Source organism: Callospermophilus lateralis, chromosome 8 (assembly GCF_048772815.1).
Source record: "Callospermophilus lateralis isolate mCalLat2 chromosome 8, mCalLat2.hap1, whole genome shotgun sequence".
Taxonomy (NCBI): domain Eukaryota; kingdom Metazoa; phylum Chordata; class Mammalia; order Rodentia; family Sciuridae; genus Callospermophilus; species Callospermophilus lateralis.
Window position 1 is genome coordinate 12,635,147 of NC_135312.1, and position 12,044 is coordinate 12,647,190.

Sequence of the window (12,044 nt, forward strand, 5' to 3'; positions counted from 1 at the left end):
GAGGGCAGAGCAGAAAAAATGGAGAAATGATTCCAAATTTCCAAACTGCATGAAAACTCTAAACACACAAGTTCAAAGAAATGTGAGCAGAAACAAAACAAAACAAAACCCATTGAGTTTTATACAATCAGTGTCAGATTTGGCCATCAGGTTACTAGAGCAACCTGTAATCTGGAAGAGCAACTGTCCTTCCTGCCAACTGTAACTAAGGATGGAATAAGCACTAGACTCTTTGTCTGAAGAAGGGAGTTGTGCAACTGGTCACACCTCACAGGAAGATAAATGCTTCTAATACGGTTGTCTACCCTTCCCAGGGCTTGGGACCAAGGGCTCTGTCCGGTTAGAATTGCCAGGTTTGAATTGTAGCTCCAACACTCAATATCTGTGTGACCTAATACATCACATCTTTGAATCTCAATTTCTTCACTTCTAAAATGGGAACATGAGCACCACTTTTATAATATTGCTAGAAGAATTCAGTGTGTTTAAGTATTAAGTAGAAAGTATAGTGGGTATTAGGCAATATTTTTATTTTACATGTCGTTACCCAAAGCACATAATAATTAAGAATAGCTATTGAGCTTTCACTACATATTGTATACTGAACTAAGGGTTCATAAGTAATATAATATTTAATCTACATAACAAACCCTTAAAGTATTTATCACTGTTTTAGAGTTCAGCTCTCACAGAGATTAAGTGACCTGTTCAGATTTACACAGCTTGTGGAAGAGAAAAGACTTAGGCCCAGGAGTAGCCTGGGTCTTTCATGAGACCATGTATTTATTCAGTTCATATGTGTTATGTACTTTACTACTCCTAGCTACCACAAAAAACTGCATCCCACAGAGATACAGACTATATCTCAGTGTACACTTGGTGCTGGAACTGTACCTTCTTGGCTTATAAAGAGGTTTTCTCAGAAGCGTTAAACAAGCATTCACCCACATTCATAATATATTGATCTACACTTCGTTCTTTTCCTAAAATCTCCACATATGTTGTTGCTTTTCCTGGCAAACAGGAGAGATGAGGCTTCACAAGCCTTCTCTGCAGAAAGCTGCCTCTGCTGAGGAGGGAGGTGGAGCCGCAGAGCCTGTCTTCCCTCACAGGACCCATCAGGACCCAGGCACTGGGAGATGCTGTACTTTTTCAAATAAATCCTCTCATTTATTCCCCAAAGTACTGTAAGATGTTGTTATTATCATCATCCATCTCACAGATGAGAAAATTCAGGCATGCAGAATTTCCCTCTGGAAGGGCCCAGATTAAGCAGCTCTCCTTGGGTGGCTGGGTGGGGATTTAGATCTAGGTAGCCTTTGAGGCCTGAGTTTTGGTTATTGGAATTTCTGGTTTTTTTCTGGGTGAGCAAAGATGAATTCCCCTAAATTCAATGCTCACTGGAAACAAGTGCATCCCATGTCATCAACTCCAGGTCCCACTGTCTCACAGTCTCAGGGGCATCTCCTGGTGAGGCCAAAGACCCTGACCTCCCTGTGGGCAGGGTCTGTGTATTTCATCTGTGTGCTTAGGGTGCACACAGCAGGAGCTCAGTCAATGTTTGGGCAAGGAAAGAAGAAACTCAAGAGGAAAGGAAGGAGGTGTAAGAAAGGGAAAGACGGGGACTTACAGCTGTGGAAGAGGGTCTCACCTTCTGCAGCTTCTTTCTTTCAGCCTCCACGGACGATCGAACAGCTTTGATTTCCACCGTATGCTTCTTCACCATGTCTTCCAGGCGCTTCACCAGCTGGTCTTTGAGGTGTTTCTTCTCCTCTTCAGTCTGATGTTTGATTTTACGAAGGTCCTCTTCATATTGTTGCTTCACATATTCTGTCTCAACACTTGCCTCTCTCTTAGTCTATTGAAAGAAATGGGAGTTTGCGCAATTATCCAGGGAATTATCACTTCTCTTTCATGCAACTCTTGCAACATTTAAATATGCATATATCAGAAAGGGAATAAATTTTACAAAACTAGATATTTGTCAGACTTCACTTTGTCAATATTGGAGAGGGCCTCTTTGGAAGGGTGTATCTTTTGCAAATGGGATCAGATGTTCCAGTCCATACTACAGCAGCTTCTAAAGAACGCTTGTTTGTTTTGATTGGGAATATGGAGTAGAATCCTAAACAATTTTCAGTTTCCCAGAAGCTGGCATAAAAGCTGGGAAAATGCTACTACATGTCCCAGTGTCCTACTTCCAAATGACAAGGGGTTGACAGAAAGCTGGCTAAAACTCCATTCTTGTTTCTTCTACTCTTGAAATCATGGATGTGATGATTCCAAGTGGTTGGGGAATGACTTCTACCTGAAATTCATGCCAGTAAACCCTCCTGTGACTTTCCCCTCCTGTAGGGTTCAGACACTACCTGTGTATCTGTGCTTCCTTTGGTGCGGGGACATTCCTTGGGACAGTTTTGATCCTGCTGAGGATGAAGACTGTGGACCTCCAAGTCATTCACTTCCCCCAGAACTTCATTCTCAGGCTTCATGTCATCTGCAAGCATGAGTTTCAACATCATCTGGGATGCTCTAGACTTTGCCCTTGTGTCCAGGACAGGTCCTGCATTCTGCTATTCAACCGTTTTGGTGACTACTCCTCTACTTAATCCTTGCTCCGTGCTCTGCTCATAAACCCAGTGATTCTCATCTTTGCTCAAGAAGCATGCTGAGCTTAATTAATTGCTATGCTTTCCCTTCCTAAACAAGTAATCTGATTTTTTTATTGCACTTTTTATTAGTTAAAAATATTAAGCATGGGGCTGGGGATGTGGCTCAAGCGGTAGCGCGCTCGCCTGGCATACGTGCAGCCCGGGTTCGATCCTCAGCACCACATACAAACAAAGATGTTGTGTCTGCCGAAAACTAAAAAATAAATATTAAAAATTCTCTCTCTCTCCCTCTCTCTCTCTCACTCTCTCTTTAAAAAGAAAAAAAAATTGAGCATGTTGCCCAACATAGGTACATTCAATGAGAACTTAAAGGATGAGAAAAAAATAATTATAATAACAACTGCTAACTTTTCCCTCCCCTGATACCTGAGCATATTTGCCCTATATTTGAGCATCTCTGTTCTAAACCTTCAGCACTCTTTTGGTTCTAATTTATGTATCTTCCTTCTCACATTTCAGCCTGCGGTAATTTCTTCTATTCAGACACCTTATTCCCCTGCTCCCTGGGTCACGCCCCTGATGCCATGGGCTGTGGTGTAACATTCCCATAAGCTCCTGAAGGCAGAGCCCATGTTTTCTGCCTGTTATCAAGCTGGTCAAGCTGCAGGTATTCAGGAACTTTTTGGTGAGAGAGCCTAATGAAAGGCACTTGGAGTCAAATATTCTTAGCTACACATACCTGCTTTATTATCGAACATTTGGCTGACTTTGTACTAGCTTTCTGAGCCTCATTTTTTTTTCATCTGCAATATGAAAGAATGGAAAACCTATCTTACAAAGTTATTGGGAAGACACAATAATGTAATTGTATGAAATGATGTTCAAAGTACAAAGTTCTGTCTAAACATGGAGGGGGAAGCCTGAGCCAAGAAGGGAACAGGCACTCAGATGGGTCAGATGGGGAACTATTTGGAGGCAAAGTCTTTTCACATCACAACTTTTAGGTGTCTGGCTTGTGCCAGCTCTAGGTGAAGCAGCTCTAGTTGTCAGCTCAGCCTAACTCTAGGTGTCACCTGTGCCCTGGCAGGGAGTAGACTCATCCACCTGAAAAGTCAGATGAAACAGCCCTGCCCCTTCCCCCTGCTCCCTCCGCAGTCTCATGGCTGCCAGAAGAACCAGGCTGACCTAGTGGCTAACTGCCAATCTTTAAGGAACTTGTTCCAGGGCATCTCACCAGTTTTCTGGGGCACATGACACTCCTGTAGCATCAGTCTGTCTTTGGCAACTGTCAACTTCTCCCCAAGTTTTTTTGCAGTGCTCTTCAGCTCTGAGTTCTCCTGGCGAGCCTCCCTCAGCTGCACATCCAGGTCCTAAACAGACAGTATGGGTCTCAGTTTCTGTATAAAGACACGTTCTGGGTGCAGGACGGTCATCAGATCTGAAAGGTGGGTAAGTGCACGCAGGAGCCCTGAGTCTCTGGAATTAGTGGCTTAGGGTTCATCAAATGCCTACTCATCCTCTGACTGACTGTTAGTTAATCTTTTTCTAGTAAGGATTAAATGAGATTAAGCGTCTGGTACAGAAGAAAATGCTCAGGAAGTATTAGAAATATTAGTGACTGCTACTTCTTAAAAATGGGGCTCTGCGTTTTTGTAGGGCTCACCAGCTGACTCATCAATGGAACACAAATGTACTGAGGATTTTAGGAGACTCACGTTGTTATGGAATAAACCCAGGCTTTAGAGTTAGGTTGTCCTGAGTTCAAAAACATTCACTGCATGTTCAGGGAGGCCAGTCTTTAAACTTCTCAATTTCAGTCTTGTTATCTTCATCTGTAACCTGAAAGTCTTTAAGTTCTCAGAGCTGAAGGACTAAGTCTAGCTCATCATGCATCCTCTGCCCATAGTCCTGGGCCCATCACCCTTAGGTGTTTAATAAATAATGAACTTTAATAGAGATAACAGTGCTCACTCTGGTAGAAATCAAGTACCCAGCACAGTACCTTACACACAGTAGGTGTTCAAAATCGGCAGCCTATTAGCCCTGGGGGAGGTATGAAGAGAGGCCACTTTACCTGAATCCTTTCCTTCAGCTTCTGGGCATACTTCTTCAGGTCACTTATCTTGCGACCCCTGTGCTCCAGGTCCCCTTCCAGCTTCCTGACCTGGGCCTGCAAGGCCGACTCCTGGACCTGGAAGTTCTTGCGGAGATCGGCCTCCTTCTCCTGCCACTGCCACAGGGCCTCGCTCACCGACTGCTGCATGGCCTGGCGGATGGCCTCGTTCTCCCGCTCGTAGGTGGCCTGCAGCTCCTCGGCCTTGCGGGAGTAGTCCTGGCTCAGCTGCTGGTTCTCCGCTCGCAGCCGCTCCACCTCCAGCAGCACCTCCTGCATCTCGGCGTCCGGGTCCGGCTCGGCCTTGGTCTCGGGGCTCTCCTGGGATCGCCGGCTCCACTGGGGGCCCTCGTGGCTCAGGTGCCGGAGCCGCTTCTCGTAGTCGGCCTTGAGCTCCAGCATCTCCTTGGAGAGCGTCAGGACGCGCTCAGCGTGCTCGGCCTCCACCCGCAGCTCCCGCTCTCTGGTCTCCACCCTGCACGTGGCCGACTCGGCCTGCGCCTCCTGAGTCAGCCTCTTCTGCAGCTCCAGGGCGCTCTCCAGGGCCTGGATGCGCTGCAGAAGGGCCTCCTCGTCGTCGCTGTTCCTGCCCTGTTCCTGCAGGACCCTCGCCTTGGTCTGGGCCACCGCGCTCTCCAGCTCCTCCTGGTGCGCTTCCCGCAGCGCCTCCAGGCTCGCCTCCGCCTCATCCTGGCGGGTGTTGAGGGCATAAATGACCTGCAAGCAAACAGCAGAGCCCAGTTAGGACAGGGGAGCTGGGTGCGTGGGAGGGCGGCTGTGACCAGAGACGCTATTCCTCTACACTGGGGACTGGGTAGAATGGCACAAGGAGGGCCTGGGAAGATTTGGGTGGCGGCCGCTTATTGAAAACTGTAGAGAACAGGGAAGTGGCACAGGGAGGTGGTGGAAGCGAGGCCATCAAGTGACACTGCCCAAAGTTCTCTGAGAGGGAAATCCACAGGGGACTTTGAGAGGACAGCAGGAATCTAGGGGAGTTTTAAAGCAGAGGGGTGATGTGATCTTCTTTGTTCCAAAGGAACACGTAGGAATGCAAAACACCAACAACACCTTAGAAAACCCAGCCCACAGTATTCTCCACAGGTACAGGAAGAAGATTGGAGAAAACTCCACATGGAGGGACCCTCCTGAGCCTGACAAAACGTATCTGTAAAAAATCCAGTTGGCATCACACTTCTCCCCCCTCATTGAAAGACTTTTCCCAGACCAGGAACCAGACAAGGATGTTGGCCTTTTCTACTTCTAAAACAAAAGGGGAAAAGTACTATTTGCTGTGTGGAGAATGGGATGAAGGAACCCAGGAACACAGCGGGAAGCCCAGATCCAGGATGATTCCCAGGATGTTGGCTCCAGCAACAGGTAGCTGTTTACTGAGATGGGAAAGACTAGGTGGAATAGATATGGAGAAGAAAATCAAGGATTCTCTTTGGATGTATTAAGTTTGATATGCCTCTAGACATCCCAGTGGAGAAGGCACCACAGCAAGTGGGTACATTGGTTCCCTTGGGTATTTAAAATGCTGTCCTGTGCCACAGTCATTCACATTGGTTTACCTTTAGCCTTGGTTGGTGGCTGGTGTTTCCTTATTCATGAGTCTGTCTACTGAACTAGACTATAATGTCATTGTCAGATTCCTACTAGTGTCTAATCCATGGTTTTCACACTGTATCCGCGTGGCCCTGAGTTCCTTGGAGGTTACAGGTCATTTCAGGAGTCCGGTGGAAACTAAGCAGGTGAGAACCCCCTCTTCAAGCAGAGGAGGATAGCATTTGCACTGGGGATTCTCCGACACGTAGTTTGGAAAAAAAACCAAAAATTTTTCTGTTACTTTCTTAAAAAGTTGAAAGTGATGCACAGGAATTTAGGCATTTATAACATAGAGAACAGATCAATTAGAAATAGTCAATGAGAGAAAGCTGTGCATGCGTGTGTGTGTGTGTGCATGTATAAAATTAATATTCTTAAATATTCAGAGAAGTTCAGTAAAAGGTCATAAATAAGAAGGTGTGATTAACCCGAAGCACACCTGCATGTATAAAATGAATATTTAAGAAGACCAAAGAGCACCACTAGAGGTGACATGTGTTATAGATTTAACAATATTTTGAGACTGCAGAGATTGAAGGAAGAGTAACATACCTCCAGGAAACAGCCTAATGTCTTATTTTCCATTGTCTCCATGTGATGTAGCTCTTGGTTTATTGTGTGTCTTCCACAACAGAATGTAAGCTCCATGAAAGAGGAGCTTGGTCTTCTCTGTTCATCACTCTTGGTCCCCAGTGCCCAGCTCAAGGTGGACACTCCAAAAAGATTTAAATAGGGAAGGAAAAGGGTAGATGAAACTTTCAAGGTGTAAGATGAGCTTGGCATCTTGTGAAGCCTTGGGAGAATAAGCATCAGATAAAGAATCATGAATCTGACATCTTCCATGCAGGGACCAGGGAAACTAGCCTTTTTGCCCTCCCAGGAAGACACCACGATGAAATGAAGTTTCGTCTCTAGAACTCCTCTGCATCACTCTGTGCACGGAATTCAGCCAACTTCTGGTGTTTTCTATGGCTTCCTAGTGATTACCATCCAAGAGCGTGTCTGGAGCTAAGTAAATGTTGAATTTGGTACCATGTTGGTTATAATTTGTATTAATAATAAATACCATTTTTTATAGAATCTATCATGTGCCTTGTACAGGGACAGAAACCATATATCCACTCATGATTTCAGAAAATTCCTATGGCAACTCTGTAATTTAGTGTTTTTCTTCCTGTTCTAAGAATGAGAATTGCACTTTCAGAGAAGTTCAGTAAAAGGTCATAATTAAGAAGGTGTGATTAACCCGAAGCACATGCTCACCACACAGGATCTCACTGCATCTTGCTGCCTCATTCAGTCATTTATTTATTCATGAATTCACTGTACATCTTGAATGGGCCAAGTTCTGTGCTGGTCACTGGAGGTAATTTCTGCTCAATAAGACAATTAGATTTGTGACCTCAAAAATACAATTCAGGGTTTTGGTTGTGGCTCAGTGGTAGAGTGCTTGCCTCACGTATGTGAGGCACTGGGTTTGATCCTCAGTACACATAAAAAAACAAGTAAACAAAACAAAGTTATTGTGTCCATCTACAAATAAAGATATTTTTAAAATACAATTCAGGACTAGGGTTGTGGCTCAGTGGTAGAGTGCATGCCTAGCGTGTGTGAGGCACTGGATTCAATCTTCAGCACCACATAAAAATAAATAAATAAAATAAAGGTATTGTGTTCATATATAACTAAAAATATTTTTAAAAATACAATTCAGTGAGACAGACTAGAAAATGGAAAGTTTAAATGCTTTCTTATAAATGCTCTGAGAGGATTCAGCACCAGTTACTATGGAAACACAGAGGCAAGGTCTGGTAGGAGAGAAGAGTTACTGGAAAAAGCAAGCCTTCCCCCTTTTTCATTTGGGTGGTCAATCCCCTTTTGCATGTCAGTTTCTGCTTAGGTAAGAACAGTAGCACTTCTGCATGTTGCTGCATAGTACTTGGTATGAAATTGAATGCACAGTATATTCATATTAAGTATCTATAATGGGATTGTTGCAAGTTATCATAGTTACTGCAGGGCTCAGACATTGAGCAGAAACTACATTCCTAGCCCCCTGCATTAAGCAGGACCATAGCTTAGCAGTTGCCAGTTGAATTCATTCAGGTGGATGGAGTAATGCGTGTTATCTTGGGGTCAACACAGACATTAAGGTTAAGAAGGATGTGTATCCTTCACACAGCCTCTTTACCTATCTGCAGACAATGGAGAGGACTTAGAGGAAGATTAAGTTCAAGATGGAAGGCATCTGAGCCCTGAATACCCGGTAGGGCTGCCCTCTACTGGGAGGACCTGAGCCAGATATAAATTACCATGCTGAGACTCTGACTTGCTGTTATCTGTTATCACATCTGTTAGTTACCCCAACATGTTGGCGGTCCACAAGACTACCCTAGGATTTGTGACTCACTAGAGGAATCACAAGATTCAGCATAAAGTCATACATATGGCTATGATTTATTATAGCAAAGGACACAAAGCAAAATCAGCTAAGGGTAAGAGTGCATGGAGTGGAATCTGGACAGCAAGCCAGGGGTAAGTGTTATGGGCCTGGCCATATAGGCAATGCAAACAGGCTCCATTTTAGCCTGAGACTCCATGTCATGTAAGAAATGCTTCCCCCATGGGAACACTCCAGCTCTGTACCTATCAACAGTTGCTTATCATAGCATGTTTGGCAACACAAAATGGCAATTCTTATACAATGTAAAATTGTTCTATCTTTGGTTCCCATTTTTCTTGTGCTATGTACCCTGACAGAGATTGATTGTCTAGACGTTAGTAACAATTCTTTAACTTGTACTCAAGTAGAGTCCTTTTGAGGCCCACTTCCCTTCTGCTTGCTTGCTGCTATGCCAACCTGGAAAGTCTTGTGGGAAATACCAATGTACCCATTACATCGTTTCGCTAACTGCTCAATTCAGCTTCTGTACCTCTGCTTGCTTCCTGCTTCACCAGCCTGGATGTGGTTTTTGCGGGTTTTGCCTTTAAAGACCCTGAAATGCTCAGGCTAGGTGTTGTTCCTCGCAGTTAAGTGTTCTGGGGGAGCAGTCTCTGCGAAGGCTGACTAAATAGAGTGTCTCTCCAATTTGGACAAAATGGATTTGGTACATTTTCTGAGAGGTCTGCCCTATAATAGTAAACTTCCCTTTCAATGGAGTTAATTCACCTATGAAGGAGTTGCAACAGTGCCAGAAGCCATCCATGACCCATATGTGAACTGTGCTTGAACTAAAACGATGTTGAAGCCATTAGGCAGGAAAGCCTGATACTGGGAACTCCTAGCAGCAACCCTGCTGGTTTGAGAATGCCGGGTTCATGTGGCTTCCTACCCAGCTCCACCACAAGTTCAGCACAGCATCAGAGATGGGGCGGTCCGCTGGAGCCACACAGCCTCTTAGAGATGGGTGTGGCTTGCCAAAATGCCAATCAACATGTTTATTCCAAGACCCCTGCCACACCCAGAAGCAAAAATCCTCCCACTGAAACCTTATCTGTGCCTTTGATGTACTCACCTTTAAATAAAGAATCAGGACTGGAAGACCTATCAGGGGCTCTGCTTTTAACTAATTTCTGGCTCTGTCTCTATTTATTAGTTAATTATTTCAGACTTTTTATTTCCCAAGCAGCTCACACCTCCTGAGCAGGAACCTACCACGGCAGGGTGCTGACCATCCCACAGTATGACAACACAGGAAACTTGTCAAAGACTTAGCACCCAGGGATTTTACTGGAGGATCCTCAGCCAGGCAACCTCTACTTGGCATGTGTCCAATTTCCAAATTCCCAGAAGGAAAGCAGGTACTTTGCACAAACCATGTTTTTTTGCACATTTTAGGCATAATGAGAAACCCTTGTTAGTTTAAGTAGTGGGATTCCTCTGGAAATTGAATAATTTCCCAGATGCTAACTGAGGGCCAACCTTATAGGCAACCTGTTCTAAAATTCCCTATTCCTTTGTCCTCATAGAAGTGATTTCAATTCTCTACCATGTTTCTTGAGACCCTGACTCTAATTCTTGGCCCACTCCTATACTCCTAGCATAAATTATTGTTTCTTGCTTTTTGTAGGAGAAATGATTAAGAGCTTGGGTTACAGAGTGGAGTACCAGCTTCTTTGTCTTCTAGCTAGAGATTTTAGGCAGGTGATTCAAACTTGGTGGAGCCCAGTTCTTTGTCTTTAAAATGGGAGTAACAATAGCATCAACCTTCTAGGATTGAACTGAGAGCTAAATAAGGTAATGCACAGGAATATCTTCTATCCAATGCCTATATAATGAACACCACCTCCTATCCTATCCTAACCTACCCTATCCAGAGAGAAAAGATTTGAGACACTTAATTGTGGGTTGGCAAAAAGCCAGAGTATTTGGTAGCATTTAGTCTATTGTAGGATCAGAATCCAGGCTGCTGTGGTTAAGAGAAAATGGAATTTAGGGAAGGGGTGATCATAAGGGAAGAAGGACAGAGAGAGTAGATGGCTAGATAGGCAAACAAGACCAAAGTGGGAGTAAGAGTAGGGGGGAAAACTGAGATGAGAGAAAGGCCAATGAAAAGAGTTCAGAAGAAAAAAAGATACAAAAACAAAATGGTACAATTCCAGGCAAATGAGTTTTATTTTAAACAATTGAGAAAATATATAAGGAATTTCACTTCTTTTATAAGGCATTTCTTATCTCCTGTTTTACCTGTTGTAGTCTGTGATGCTATAGCAAAATACCACAAATGGGTAATTATAAATAATAGAAATTTATTTAAAGTTCTGGAGGCTAAGAGTCCAATATCAAGGTTCTGGCAGATTTGGTGTCTGGTAAGGGTTGTTCATTACTTCCAAGATAGTGCCTCGTTGCTTTGTCCTATGTGGCAGAAGGGACAAACATGCCTGCACATAGTGGAAGGGCAGAAAGGGCCAAACAAACTCCCTCAAATCCTTTTATAAGGGTCCATATCCCACGCAGGAGAGTGGAGCCCTCATCTCCTAATTAACTCCCTATTAACATTACCACGTTGGGGATCAAGTTTCATCTTAAATTTTGGAGAGACAAACATTCAAACCACAGTTGCTCCCTGCTGATACAGAAAGTTATACCATTCATCTGTCTTCTCAGGAAATTTTGGACCATTTGGAAAAAGCGGTTATGGCTCTTTCATGTCATATTATGGACATTTAGGCACAGTGAATTAGAGTGAGAGCTTCCTAAGCATGGGGAACTCAGCTCACGGTTTTTGTAGCTCCTTGTGCACGTAGCACAATGCCTGGCCTGATCCACACTCCTAGGTGTTTACCATTGGCTTGAAGAAGGATGCTGGGCCACATAGTGTAGATCCCATTTGCCCCTGTAAGGATGTCACACATACAGATGTATGCATACAGATGCTGTCTGCTAGCTGTGGCCTTGCATGCTATGTAATCTTATTGGGCCTCAGTTTCATCATTTGTACAATGGGAAGAGTAAAGTTTCTGTTTTATAAAGTAACTGAAGGGTTAAATGAGGTAATACTCGAAGCATGTGGTATGGTGCCTGGCTCACAGCAAGAACCTATAGAACCAAACTCTTCCTATTATGGTTGTTCATGGGGCACATTCAGCCCAATGGAGATTTCTGTGGCAACAGCATTTCTTATGAGGAAGGCTGAGGTCCTCAGCATTCCTTGTAATGGAAGTTGCTGATGTACCAAGTATCTGTTTCTCTCTTCATCCTTAGAAATAGAGTC

The 12,044-nt window shown here is 44.1% G+C and overlaps 1 protein-coding gene across 1 annotated transcript in view; it reads right to left on the minus strand.

Moving 5' to 3' along the window:
- Nucleotides 1-12,044, minus strand: part of Fam184b (family with sequence similarity 184 member B) — a 115,099-nt gene that overhangs the window by 59,421 nt on the left and 43,634 nt on the right. The window contains exons 2-5 of the mRNA XM_076864700.2: nucleotides 4,687-5,442; nucleotides 3,847-3,982; nucleotides 2,370-2,497; nucleotides 1,652-1,858 (exon numbers count right to left, since the gene is read on the minus strand). Of these exons, the coding sequence (XP_076720815.2) occupies nucleotides 1,652-1,858; nucleotides 2,370-2,497; nucleotides 3,847-3,982; nucleotides 4,687-5,442 (1,227 nt within the window). The remainder of the gene's footprint in view (nucleotides 1-1,651; nucleotides 1,859-2,369; nucleotides 2,498-3,846; nucleotides 3,983-4,686; nucleotides 5,443-12,044) is intronic.